Source organism: Agelaius tricolor, unplaced genomic scaffold (genome assembly GCF_023055355.1).
Source record: "Agelaius tricolor isolate 1412-34295 unplaced genomic scaffold, bAgeTri1.0.p SCAF_3, whole genome shotgun sequence".
NCBI lineage: Eukaryota > Metazoa > Chordata > Aves > Passeriformes > Icteridae > Agelaius > Agelaius tricolor.
Window position 1 is genome coordinate 66,308,813 of NW_027269263.1, and position 12,200 is coordinate 66,321,012.

The 12,200-nt window shown below is 45.1% G+C and overlaps 1 protein-coding gene across 3 annotated transcripts in view; it reads left to right on the forward strand.

Moving 5' to 3' along the window:
- Window positions 1-12,200, forward strand: part of SFMBT2 (Scm like with four mbt domains 2) — a 116,819-nt gene that overhangs the window by 20,681 nt on the left and 83,938 nt on the right. For all 3 annotated transcript variants that reach the window (XM_071424147.1, XM_071424149.1, XM_071424146.1), the window contains exon 4: window positions 3,428-3,668. In XM_071424147.1, coding sequence (XP_071280248.1) covers window positions 3,428-3,668 — 241 coding nt within the window. The remainder of the gene's footprint in view (window positions 1-3,427; window positions 3,669-12,200) is intronic.

Genomic DNA, 12,200 nt, shown 5'->3' on the forward strand with positions numbered 1-12,200 from the left:
CACCTGTTTTCCCCTCTTCATTCATTGTTGTCCATGCCAGCCTGCAGAGATGAATCTTACAGGAGTATTGTTGTTCCCCAAAGCTCCTTTTAGTGCCTGATTTGCTGCCTGGCAGAGTCCCTGAGCACCAGAGTTCAGTGTGGCCCATAGGAAACCATCTCTGCTGTCTCAGCAGTGTGGGGAGCAGGGGCTTGGGCAGGTGGAGCTTTTCCTGGCTGAACATGGGGCATGCAGGCAGTGACAGGTCTGTGCTGTGCTCTGTGTTAGCACCAGCAGCAGTGAGGGCACCTCTGGAGATCACCTGGTCCAACCACCTTTGTCTCCAGGTGATTTTGGGGCTTGTTTTGTAGGGCCAAAGGAGCTGCAGGGATGAAAAAAAACCTCTATTTTATCTAATCTGAGAAACCAGAAAAGTCCTCCATTCCCTATTCTGCTTTCATTTTAACAACAGTTCACCCAGAGCATTGCAGGATGAGGGACCATAATTCTCTATACCCTCAAAATGCATTTGAGGGCACCTCTGGAGATGACCTGATCCAAACCACCTTTGTCTCCAGGTAATTTTGTGCTTGAGCAAGCGGACCAATCCTCAGTTGAGCAAGTGGACCATGTTATATTTGTCTTTCTAAATAAAAGAGTCATTTAAAACTGCCATTTCAATTGGAAAGCAATGAGAGACGGGCTTACCTAGAGTTATAATCCCTCTGGATTCAGTAGCTGATAAGGTTCTAAGAACCCTGTGGCAGTGACAGGTCTGTGCTGTGCTCTGTGCTAGCACCAGCAGCAGTGAGGGCACCTCTGGAGATCACCTGGTCCAACCACCTTTGTCTCCAGGTGATTTTGGGGCTTGTTTTGTAGGGCTAAAAGAGCTGCAGGGATGAAAAAAAACCCTCTATTTTATCTAATCTGAGAAACCAGAAAAGTCCTCCATTCCCTATTCTGCTTTCATTTTAACAACAGTTAACCCAGAGCATTGCAGGATGAAGGACCATAATTCTCTGTACTGGAGATTTGCAGGGCAATGCTTATTATGGAGTTTATTCTTGATCCATCAGCTGCTTGGAGAGAGCATCTTGTCCCAGATTTCTGCTCCAGGCTCAAAGTAGAAAGTTTTGTGCTTCGTGAAGCCCTTAAGGATGTCTTTAATTGTGTGGAGATGCCCTGCTGATGCTGCTGACTGCAGTGTCTCAGCACCTCAATCCTGGGAGTGTCAGTGTGGGACAGATTGGTGCTGGGAACAGCCTTTGGTGGCTGCTTCACAATCTGAAACTTGATCCTCAAAAATCTGCCCAAAAGCTGTTGGAGGAGATTGTATTTCCTGTCTGATTCTCCTCTTGATTCTCCTCTTGATGTGATTTCCAGTCACAAGTCTTCTTGGCTTCCAGAGTACCTTGCTGGTGTTATGGTGAGCACAGGGTTCAGAAAAAAACCCCAAAGAAACAGTAAATGAATCACTCTCTGCAGGCATCTGTGACCGTGTTCACAGGGGTCTTAGGATGAGAGAGGAGAGGATGTGACTCCATGTTTCAGAAGGCTTGATTTATTATTTTATTATTATATTATATTAAAACTAAACTAAAAGAATAGGAGAAAGGATTTCATCAGAAGGCTGGCTAAGAATAGAAAGAGAAAGAATGATAACAAAGGCTCTGTCTTGGACAGAGAGTCTGAGCCAGCTGGGCTGTGATTGGCCATTAATTAGAAACAACCCCATGAGACCAATCCCAGATGCACCTGTTGCATTCCACAGCAGCAGATAACCATTGGTTCCATTTTGTTCCTGAGGCCTCTCAGCTTCTCAGGAGGAAAAATCCTAAGGAAAGGCTTTTTCATAAAATGTGTCTGTGACAGGCATCAGGCTCAGGTGCTTTGAGCTGCAGCTGCAATTCTGTACTGGGAGGAGGCCAGGAGATCCAGTTTGTACTGGGACATGGGCCAGTCTGTAGCCTGGATTATTTGTGAGGACTCTGAGCATTGCTGGGATCCTGGTTTAGCTGTGAGTAAAGCAGTGCATGTCACACACCACCCTCAGACCATGCCCAAAGGTCCCTCTCAGTTGCTCTGTGCCTCTGGGCATTGATTCTGCTGGAAGTGCCCACACCAGGAAAGGTACAGGGAGTGCAGATGATAAATGGGTTTGGCTGGGCAGCCCTTGGGTCAGAAGCTGGAGCTGGATGTGTGAGGGATTACTGCTGATGGACCAGAGGAGTGCTTTTTCAGCAGCTTGGCATCCCCACCTCTGTGAAATCCTCAGTTGAGCAAGTGGACCATGTCATATTTGTCTTTCTAAATAAAAGAGTCATTTAAAACTGCCATTTCAATTGGAAAGCAATGAGAGACAGGCTTACCTAGAGTTATAATCCCTCTGGATTCAGTAGCTGATAAGGTTCTAAGAAACCTGTGACAACCTGTCCTTAAATGTTTCCTGAAGAGTGACAGGTTACATTTTGGATGGTTTTGTGAAGACAAGGCTGGCACCTGACCAGTGCACTGGCATCCACCTCTTCTTCAGCAGCAGCAGCTAAAGGCATCCCACTGGTCCTTGGAGCACAGGTTATGCTGCAGCAGGCCCTGGTGTTCAGCAGCAGTGTCCCAAAAGAGATGCACAGGCATCTCCAGTGTCCTAAGGCACATCACAGGTGCCCTGTCTCTGCTGAGATGAGTGGAAGTGGCATCTCCATCAGATGGAGGACAGTGACCCAGAGAATTTACTTCTTTCAGTGACAGGTCATACCTCATTTTCCATGGGGGAATTGGCTGAGGCTTGAGCTGCTGAGGATGGCTGCAGTGGAAATCCTCTCCTTGGTCTGCCTGGTACAGCATTCAGCCCTTGATGCTTGTCAAGCCTCTAGAGATGCTTCAATGTTGTGATGTGACTAAATATTGTAGTTGGGCTTAACTCCTAGAGGTGCTCCATACCTGCCTTTCTGTGTCCTGTGATGTGCCTGGTGGAGCTCTACAGTAGGAAATGAAGCTTCATTTGGTTTATGCTGACTGTATCCAAGGCATTGGTGACATTTAGGGGTGGAAGATGAGTGCCAGTCCTCTCTTGGATGCAGTACACCTGAAGGCACCACTCCTACATGTGGGAAATGATACTTCATTTGGGTTATGCTGGCTGTATCCAAGGCATTGGTGACATTTAGGGGTGGAAGATGAGTGCCAGACCTCTCTTGGATGCAGTACACCTGAAGGCACCACTCCTGCACTTCAGAGCCTGTGGGACTTGCCTGATGGGATATGAGCCAGTGAAGTAGGAATGGAACTGCCCAGAGAGATGGGGAAAGAGGTGGTTGGATTAAGAAGCACAATCAGCTCGTGTCCTATCCCAGGGTTGCTCTTCAAGGGCAGCATTCCCAGGGGAGGTGAGGGGATCACCCTACCGAGCAGAACAAGTTAACACCATTCCTTTCTCCTTTTTTACAAGGTTGAAATCAGCCTTCAGAGCAGCTTCCAGCCAGGGATGAAGCTAGAGGTGGCCAACAAGAGCAGCCCAGACACGTACTGGGTGGCGACCATCATCACCACGTGCGGGCAGCTGCTGCTGCTGCGCTACTGCGGCTACGGCGACGACCGCAGGGCTGACTTCTGGTGTGACGTGATGACAGCAGACCTGCACCCCGTGGGCTGGTGCACACAGAACAACAAGGTCCTGATGCCTCCAGAGGGTGAGTTCTGTCTGCTTTGCTGGGGTCATGCTCTGCGGTTGGGGTCCAGGTTTCTGGCTGGGTTGGGATTGTTGTATTCGCGGGGTGCGGCGATGAAGGGAGGAGTGACGAGTCTGACTCCATGATGAATCTGAGAACTCTATGTTCTCAGAAGGCTAATTTATTACTTTATTGTGCTATATTAAAGAATACTAAACTATACTATACTAAAGAATGCAGAAAGGATACTTACAGAGTGCTAAAAAGATAAGAATGAAAACTTGTGACTCTCTCCAGAGTGCCGACACAGCTTGGCCCTGATTGGCCAAAGAGTGAAAACAACTCACAGCAGAATCCAATGGAACAATCACCTGTGGGTAAACAATCTCCAAACACATTCCACATGAGCAAAACACAGGAGAAGCAAATGAGATAAGAATTTTTTCCCTTTTTCTCTGAGGCTTTCCCAGGAGAAAAATCCTGGGATTTTTCTCACAATCCTGAGAATGTGAATGGGACATGGGATGGGTACTGCAGGTCCTCAGCTGGTGTTGGGTGATGTGGGCAGGGTTGTGTCCCCACAGGATTCAGTTTGCCAGTCAGCCTCCAGCAAAGGAGTTTTTGCCTTAGTTGGTGACAACAGAAGGCACTTCCATAGGGAAATGTCTTTTTGCTGCTGAACTGTAATGCTGGGATTTTCACTTTGGGGAAAAGTCCTGTTCTTGTGGAAAGGAGGGGTGAAATTCAAGAGTGAGAACAAACTAAAATAAGCAAGATCAGCCTGGATGTAACCAAAATCAGAAGCTGACTTTGCACTCAAAACTGTTTTGCCCTGAAAGTTTAAAACCTTCCATTGCCGGACTCTGGCAGCTCTTAATTCCAATGGTAGATCCACGTGATTGAAGATAGCAGAATTTGATCATTGTTGGTTAGGGCATGTCCTGATTGGCAGCTCTTAGGTGCACAAAAGCTGAATGGAAGTGTTGCAGGTTCCTGAGTGGCCCATGTGGAGCAGTTTGTTAATAATACAACTTGATCCCCAAGGTATTTGAATATAAATATATATACATATTAATGTATATAGGCCATGTGCATCAGCAGAGCAGCTGTGGTGTATCCTTGCTACCACATTGCTCCAAGCAGAGGCATATTGTCAGTGTTGCTCCTAAGTATTCCTGCCATATATACCATTTATTCTGCATCAAGGGAAGAAGAGATGAATATTCAGCCTCCAGCTTGTGCATACATTTAAGGAAAGTCTCATTTAAGGGCTCTGCTGCTGAAGTTACTCTTTTCCTTTCTGCTGTGTGGCCATTGGGAATAGTGCATGTGCCAGTTGTGTGCCACGAGGGAATTCTCCTGGAGTGAGTGTTCCCTGACTTCCTCCTGAAGTGAGCTGTAGACACAGTCTTTGAATCAAAGCTGACATTCCTGCCTTGCATGTGCCCAGCTGTGAGCTAAACTTGTCTTTTTGTTCTGGTCTGTGTGTTTTGAATAAACACAAGATTGATTGCTTAAAAAAAAGAAGTCCTGAAGATAAATACAGCTGAGAAATCTCTTGGCTTGGTACCAGTAAATCAAGCTGATGTGAGAGGGGTGAGGTGTTTTATTTTATTGGCCTCTTAAACTGCATTTTATTATGTGGATTACAATCAGTGTTACCAGAAAGGTGTACAGTGCTGCAGACTAAATCTCAAAAGTGAGGGTCAGGGGGGGTAAGAGAATTTACTGAATGTCATAATAGAAAATAACAATTCCCTTATAACCTGAGGCAACTGCTTTTCATGGATCTGTTGTAATTTGCCCTTTGGGTCGTGGCCACTCTGTGTGAATTGCCTTGCTTGAGTGACTGCCAGTGTTCAGAGTGCCCTACATCCCTTTTTCTCTGGTGGGTGATGTATCTGGACATCAGGGTGTTGAATGTGGGCAGCTGCCCTGTTAGTTTGGGGCTTTTTTTGTTTATTTTCCCACTCCCACTCTGGTTTTCAGTGAATAAACTTAGTTAAATATGTAATTTCTTTCAAAGAAGAAATTAAATGCATGGGTTGTTATTCCAAAACAGATTTAAGCATTTAAGAGCTTGGCTCATTTTGGAATGAGGCGTCTCAAATGCCCAAGAGGATCTCAGCCTTCAGGACTTAAAGAATCATAGGACCTATGCATTGGTAAAAGAGAAACTCATGTTCTCTATGAACTCTGTGGAGATTTTTTTAAACCTCTTTATTTTGTTGTCAGACTTTTGGGAGAAACAAAAACCAGCTTTAAATTGCACGGACCCAGTTGTGAAGGCAACTTCACAGCACAGCAAAGTTCTGCATATCTTGATTACAGTGGCTGTATCTGCTGGCTGCAGCATGGCTGGGGCTGGTTGTCTGTCATTAGGCTGTGATTTTAATCAGGAGCTGAAGGCCTTGGTTAAAAAGCAGAGTTGCCAAAATGGACTTGTTTAACAGCCAGGATGACAGCACTGGGACAAGGCTTTGTTTCTGCTCACGAGTCAGGTGGGACTGATGGGTGCTCATCTCGTAAATGTGCTGCCAGACAAGAATAGTGGAGTGATGGGACAAAGAATTTCATTAGATGGGAGAGAGATGCAACAAAATGGGCTGGTTCAGTTCAGCAGATCAATAGAACTTGATTTAAAGTCCAGCACACACAGAGCTTTTAAGAGGCGGCTGCCAAATAATTGTAGTTTATGATCCAGACCGAAGGAAGTTGATTAATTTGCAGACTGCTGCTCTGTTATTTATGGGGTGACATTAGTTGCATCATGGTGCCTGTGGCCTGTGAGTAAAATGTCAAGTCATGTTCTGTCCTCCCGTGACGTGATGGTGCAGTCACCAGGCCAGGAATACCTGAGGTGGCAATAAAATGTCTTGGTTTATGGCAGGATGATGTGAGTGCACGTGTGCCCGTGAGCTTCATGCTCCAACCCCCTCCTACACAGGAAATCAAAGGAGTAAAACTGTAGTTACTTCAAGCTCTGCCATTAATTATATTTTTCTCATTACAAATCGGTGTGTAATTTGAATTGCAAACTCAACTATCCTGGCAGAATAGATCTGTTTACCATTCAAAGCAAAATGAAAATTATTTAAATTAGTTAATATAGAACTCATTTGAATGAATTGGATGTTTATTCATGAACTAGCTGAGGCAAGTGTGAAGCTGTCCTTATGGTCTGTAGCTTTGGCACTGATCAGCTCTAATGTCACGTCCTGGGACAGAGATTTCTTCTTTACTGCATATTAACTGTGGTGTAAGCAGTGGGTAACTACAGCCTGATGTAGCTGAGTGTGAAATTTTCATCCTTCCTGACAAGGCCCTTCAGCACTTGTAATTCATATGAGGAAGGGCAGCCTGCTTCAGAGTTCCCTGGCAGGGGCAGGGCTGTGGTGGTGTGGGAGCCTTTGTTTCCTGCACTCTCAGGGTGGGATGGAAGGTAGATTTTCCATCAGTTAGTTAAAATTTCCCCATTGTATCAGCCTGAATGGTAACAGGGATAGAATTTATTCCCTCCTGTGTCTTACCCAAAACTCTCTTCCTCCTCTAAGAGCAGTTGTTTGTCGCCATCCTCTATCCCTCGGACTGAGCATCCTTCATCCCTTTTACCCACTGAGCATTAAAAATTGGAGCCTAACTAAACTTTGCTGACTAGTGAAAGGAAAAGAGGTGTCCTTTGGCCTGTTCATTTCCATGTGTGTTTTCCTCTGCTGGTGACACTTGAGTTCATGGCCACATCCACCATCGGGCGCAGGAGCGGCGTGGAGGACCTGACGAGTGTAGTAGCTAAATTATGCATTGTGAAAGAGCAGGGACATCCTGTGATTGACACTCAGGGGGTTTTTGTGCAGATTGCAGATTTCCAGCTGAACTGATGGAGCCCTGGCTCCCCTGGCACCGTTGTAATGCACCCTGGAATGAGCTAAAGACACCGGATGAGGGGATTGCTTTGTACACTTGGAATTGCAGCAGTGGCTCTGCTTTGATGCTATTGACAGATGGAAATTGAAACAGGGCATTTCTGTGTGCAGGTCTGTGAGCTGGAGTCTGTGGAGATGGGAAGAAACACAGCAGGGAGAGAACCAGGTCCATATTTTGATTTTGTGGTGGGGAAACCTCTGAACACTGGCTGTACCTGGGCTTGGTGACCAAGAAGATCAGTCCCACTGTGATTCTGTGTGGGAAAGCAGCTTTTACTTCCCTGTTGCATAAATTCAAGGAGGATTAAAGTTCAGAAGGCTGATCCTGGGTTGAAATAACCTCCTCTTTCATGGTGCTGAGCCTGATAAAGTTTAGTCATCAAATATACCATTAAGAGGGGTGGACTTTAAAGCATTTTGCCTGCCCAGGCTTTCTGTGAAGGCAAACACCATCATTTGGTCAGTATTTGAGACAGGTTTTCATGTGGCTCTCAGGTGAGATTAAGGCCAAAGGAGGGAAATTTCACTGTGATTCCAAGTGCTGGGTCAGATTCTGGGCAGGATATGGTGGAAAAGGGAGATAAAACTTGTGCCGTGGCATGTTGGGTTACCTTCAAATGACAACTTACTGCTCTTTTTGTTTGGTTGGTTTTATATATTATCATGTGAATCTATCACAGAACAAAATCCTGCTCTTTGAGGTCAGCAGTGTTAAAGGAGGGGAGAAATGGATCTGGTTGGACTTGGTGAAATTTACAGCAGGGTGATTCTGAATGGCCAGAAGATGGTCTGCTGTGATGCAGGTGTGCATTTGATGTCACTCCAAGGCACACAGAAGGCTTTTTTTGGGGTCACAGCTCAGGGTGGTGGTGATGTGGCCCATTCCCTTGGCTTTCAGCATCATTTTTGGAGCTGCCTTGCTGAATACAAAGCTTGTCCACGGGTTCTCGAAAGAGGGACACAGAGATCTGAGATGATGTTTCTGACAATGGATGAGGGTGTTCAGAGATTCCGTTTCAGAAAACGCAGTCATGGATATAGTTGGTTTTTTTTTTTTTTTGTTTTGGTGTTTTTTGTTTTTTTTTTTTTTTTTAAATAAAGTCATCTTCCCCCTGGTGATCTCATCCCAGAGGAAGTAAAAATTAAACTGTACTTGCAGGTAGAGGGATCAGATGGGCAGGGTGGACTTCTCCTTTTGCCTTTTTACTGGTATGGAGAGCAGATCTAGCCCTGGTTTAGCTCTTTCACCTGAAATATTACTTCCTAAGAGCTTGTGGCTGGAGAAAATAAGTAGGCATTCACTGAGCTTATGCTGCTTAACATCAGCTAAGAACTGGGCCCTCGAGCCAAGTAAAATGAAACTCGGAAATCTTCTTTGGCAGGTTGCACTCTCAAAGCCTGTGGATGTTTCTAAAGCAGTATACAGGGCTGTTTCTTAAAATCTCTGCCCGATCTTTATCCTGTTATTCCATCAAAACTGAGTTTAGACTAGCCTAATGTAAATAGATGGCAGGATTTCTTTATTTTAAATGCTGCAAATGACTCTTAGTGCAGTGTTTTATGTGTGCTTTTCAAGGCGACTTCAGCAGACTATTAATTATGCAGGGATGACGTTAGCATAAATAACTAGTCAGCAAATAAATGTCAATTAAATATTCTATTAGCATAGTAGGCAGCTTTATGCATTGGCATAGAACATTTAGCAGATCATACTTAACGAGCACATAAAAAAAAAACAGATTTTTTTTTTTCTCCCTAAGCTCTCCTGATGACGGCAAAGGGGAGGAGAGGAGGTAAAAATGCTGGGTTTGCCTGAAATTTGCTGTAGTAGGAGTCAGGTCAGTTGACTCTGGTGTATCTTGGGAGTTTCCAGGAGCTGGAATTCATTGGAGCATGTCATGGCTTGGCATTTCCTCCCAGCCCCTCGTAGCCCCTTGCAGATTTGCTCCTGAGAAAAGCATATTTTCATCAGAGCACCCTCAGTAGCTTTTCCTTCCCCTCCTTGGCATGAGTCAGATCCCTCAACCTGGGATGTGAAAATTCAAGAGTCTCCTCGTGGCTTGAGTGGCATCAGGATAATGTTGTCTTGATAGGGAAAATGCTCTTTTCACTGTTGTGTGAAACTGTAAATCTTTCTCATGTGCTACTGGCTTTAGTTACTTTCAGAAGACTTACTATTGCCAAGTGAGGCCCTTTTGGGGTAAACTGAGCATAACAGCCCCCCATATGTGTTGTGGGAATGTAATTAATTGTTGAGTTACTGTGTAAATGTGGCACAGCCAGTGGGTCAGGCTTTGCAAGAAGTTTGAGCTGTAGACTTTATCAAATGTAGAGGGTTTTGATCATCTCCAGCTCTGCTGGGCTTGAGGTCAACATTTTCTGGTTTGATTTTCCCTTTAATATAATTTATCGAGGCATAACTGCAGAGAGCCTTGCAGGGATGAGATGCTGGCAGCTTTATTAGGAGGAGTGGGGAGTAAATGAATTATCCTGATATTTTAATTGTGAAACTCGGACAAAAAACCACTTCCTGAGTGGGAAATGCAGGGTGTGCACTGCTGTGGCTCTGTGAGTGATGGAGAAAATGGAGGAGGAAAAACAGTGTGTGGTTCAACACAGGTCTTTTTGTTTTGGGAGTGCAGTAGAAGTGTTCTTTAGAAATATGGACAAGGCTCCCAGCCTCGGCTCTGCAGGGCTGTGGCTCAGGTGATGACCTTGGGGCACTCTCAGCTCTCTGCTCAGGGGAAAGTTTTCTTCCCTGAGGCCAGGTCTCATCAGCTGGGGTCACTCTTCTTGCTTCTCTTCAGTGTCTGGTGGAACTGGCTTAGAAAAGTTCCTTTCTCCCCTTCATTCAACCATAAACTCAAAGTCTCTGCTTTGTGCTCACCAGTGTTTTCCTTCAGGAAAAAGTCAGTGTTTTTTCCACTCAAAAACATCAGGATGGCTGTCTTGGAGTTTAAACACCCACAAAACTGTCTTGGAGTTGAGTTGCAGCAGACTCAGCACCCCAAAAGTGGATGCTGGTCCCTCCTTGCCCTTTTACCGGGGTTAGACTTTGTCTCAGGGGGTTTTGGCCTCTCCTTGTGCATTCATCTTGAGATTTTTCACTTCCATCCCCCATGAGATGCTTCTGGAGAACCCAGCCCTTGCTGAGGATCAGGCATTTGAAGAACTGAAACCATGCAAGATTGTTTAGTTTTCCAGTGGAAAAAAGAAAGCCCAGAGCTTGCACATGAAGTAGGCTCTGTTTATTAAAAGCAAGAAAAGAAACACACTTTTATCAAAACCTAATTTTCCAGTAAGAAGCCGTTTCAGCAGAAACATGCCCAGCAAGCCTAGTTTCTAGGGACAACAACATCTGCTTATGCTGTATTTATATTTATTTATGCTCACAAGCAAAATGGAGGGAGGGGAAAAGGAGAAAAGGAGCAGGCCTGACCAGGCAGCCTGTGGTCCAGCGAGGCAGGGATGTGGGCAGTGTCTGTGGGCACCAGAACTGCTCAGGAGCCTGCAGTGCACCTCAGGTGCCTGTTCAGCACCTGTATTTGGGTGCTTTTTTATCACAGAACCCAAGAATGGTTTGGGTTGGAAGGGATCTTGCTGATCATCTCATTCTAACCCCTGCCATGGGCAGGGACACCTTCTACAGAGCAGAATATTACTGAGGATAATTTGGAAAAATCAGATTTGGCCTACACCTAGATTAGTTATCAGTGCAAGTCCTTAGAGGGTTGACAGTTTCACTGATGCAGTTTTCCCCTAATGCAAATCCTGGATTTTTGCAGATTTCTGGATGGAAATACTTTTAATCTGTAACTGTTGCTTGTCCTTGTTCCTGTACTGGACTGAGCTGTGTAGTCAGCAAACCTTTTAAAAAAATATGACTTAGTTTTGCAGCTAACACTGAGGATAATGCAGCACTGTTTACTCTAGTGTGTTATTAACCCAGCTCGGAGCAGGGGTTTAATCTGGAGCTTGGCTGGCAGCCAAGGAAGGGTTCGAGAAGTGGTTCTCCAGTGGATGAGGTTTGGAAGCCAGTGCTCAGACATGGCCCTGCTGCAATGAATCCACTCCCTGCCTGCTCTTCCCTGGCTTGGGTGGACTCTCTCTTGTAGCTGCATTTCTCTTCACAGAGAAAAATCAAGGCACAACTTCCCAAGGATATTTCTGGGATTCACATTCTCTGAACCTCAGAGAAAGAAAAAAAACAATTCTAATGTCAGTTGCTGCTCCTCTTGTTGCTCACAAGTGGAATGCATCATGGAAGATTATTTACCAGAAGGAATTTGCTTGATTGGATTCTGGTGTGGGTGTTCTGATTCATTGACCAGTTGAATCCAAGTGTGTGTGTTGGGACTGTCAGGTGACAGTCAGGAGATTCTGTGCAGTTGGGTGCTTGTGCAGATTCAGTTCAGGTGGAATGTAATATAGAATAACATAGTAAAATAAAGTAGTCTAACAATATAGTATAATAAATACAGTATAATAAAGTAATTAATTAGCCTTCTGATATCCATGCATTCAGATGCATCATTCCTCCTGGACACTGGGCAAAAATATCACCGATGCTCTGTTCTGACTTTTATATCCACATGCTGCTGCCTTCCCCCATAAAGGAGTGATGCTGCCA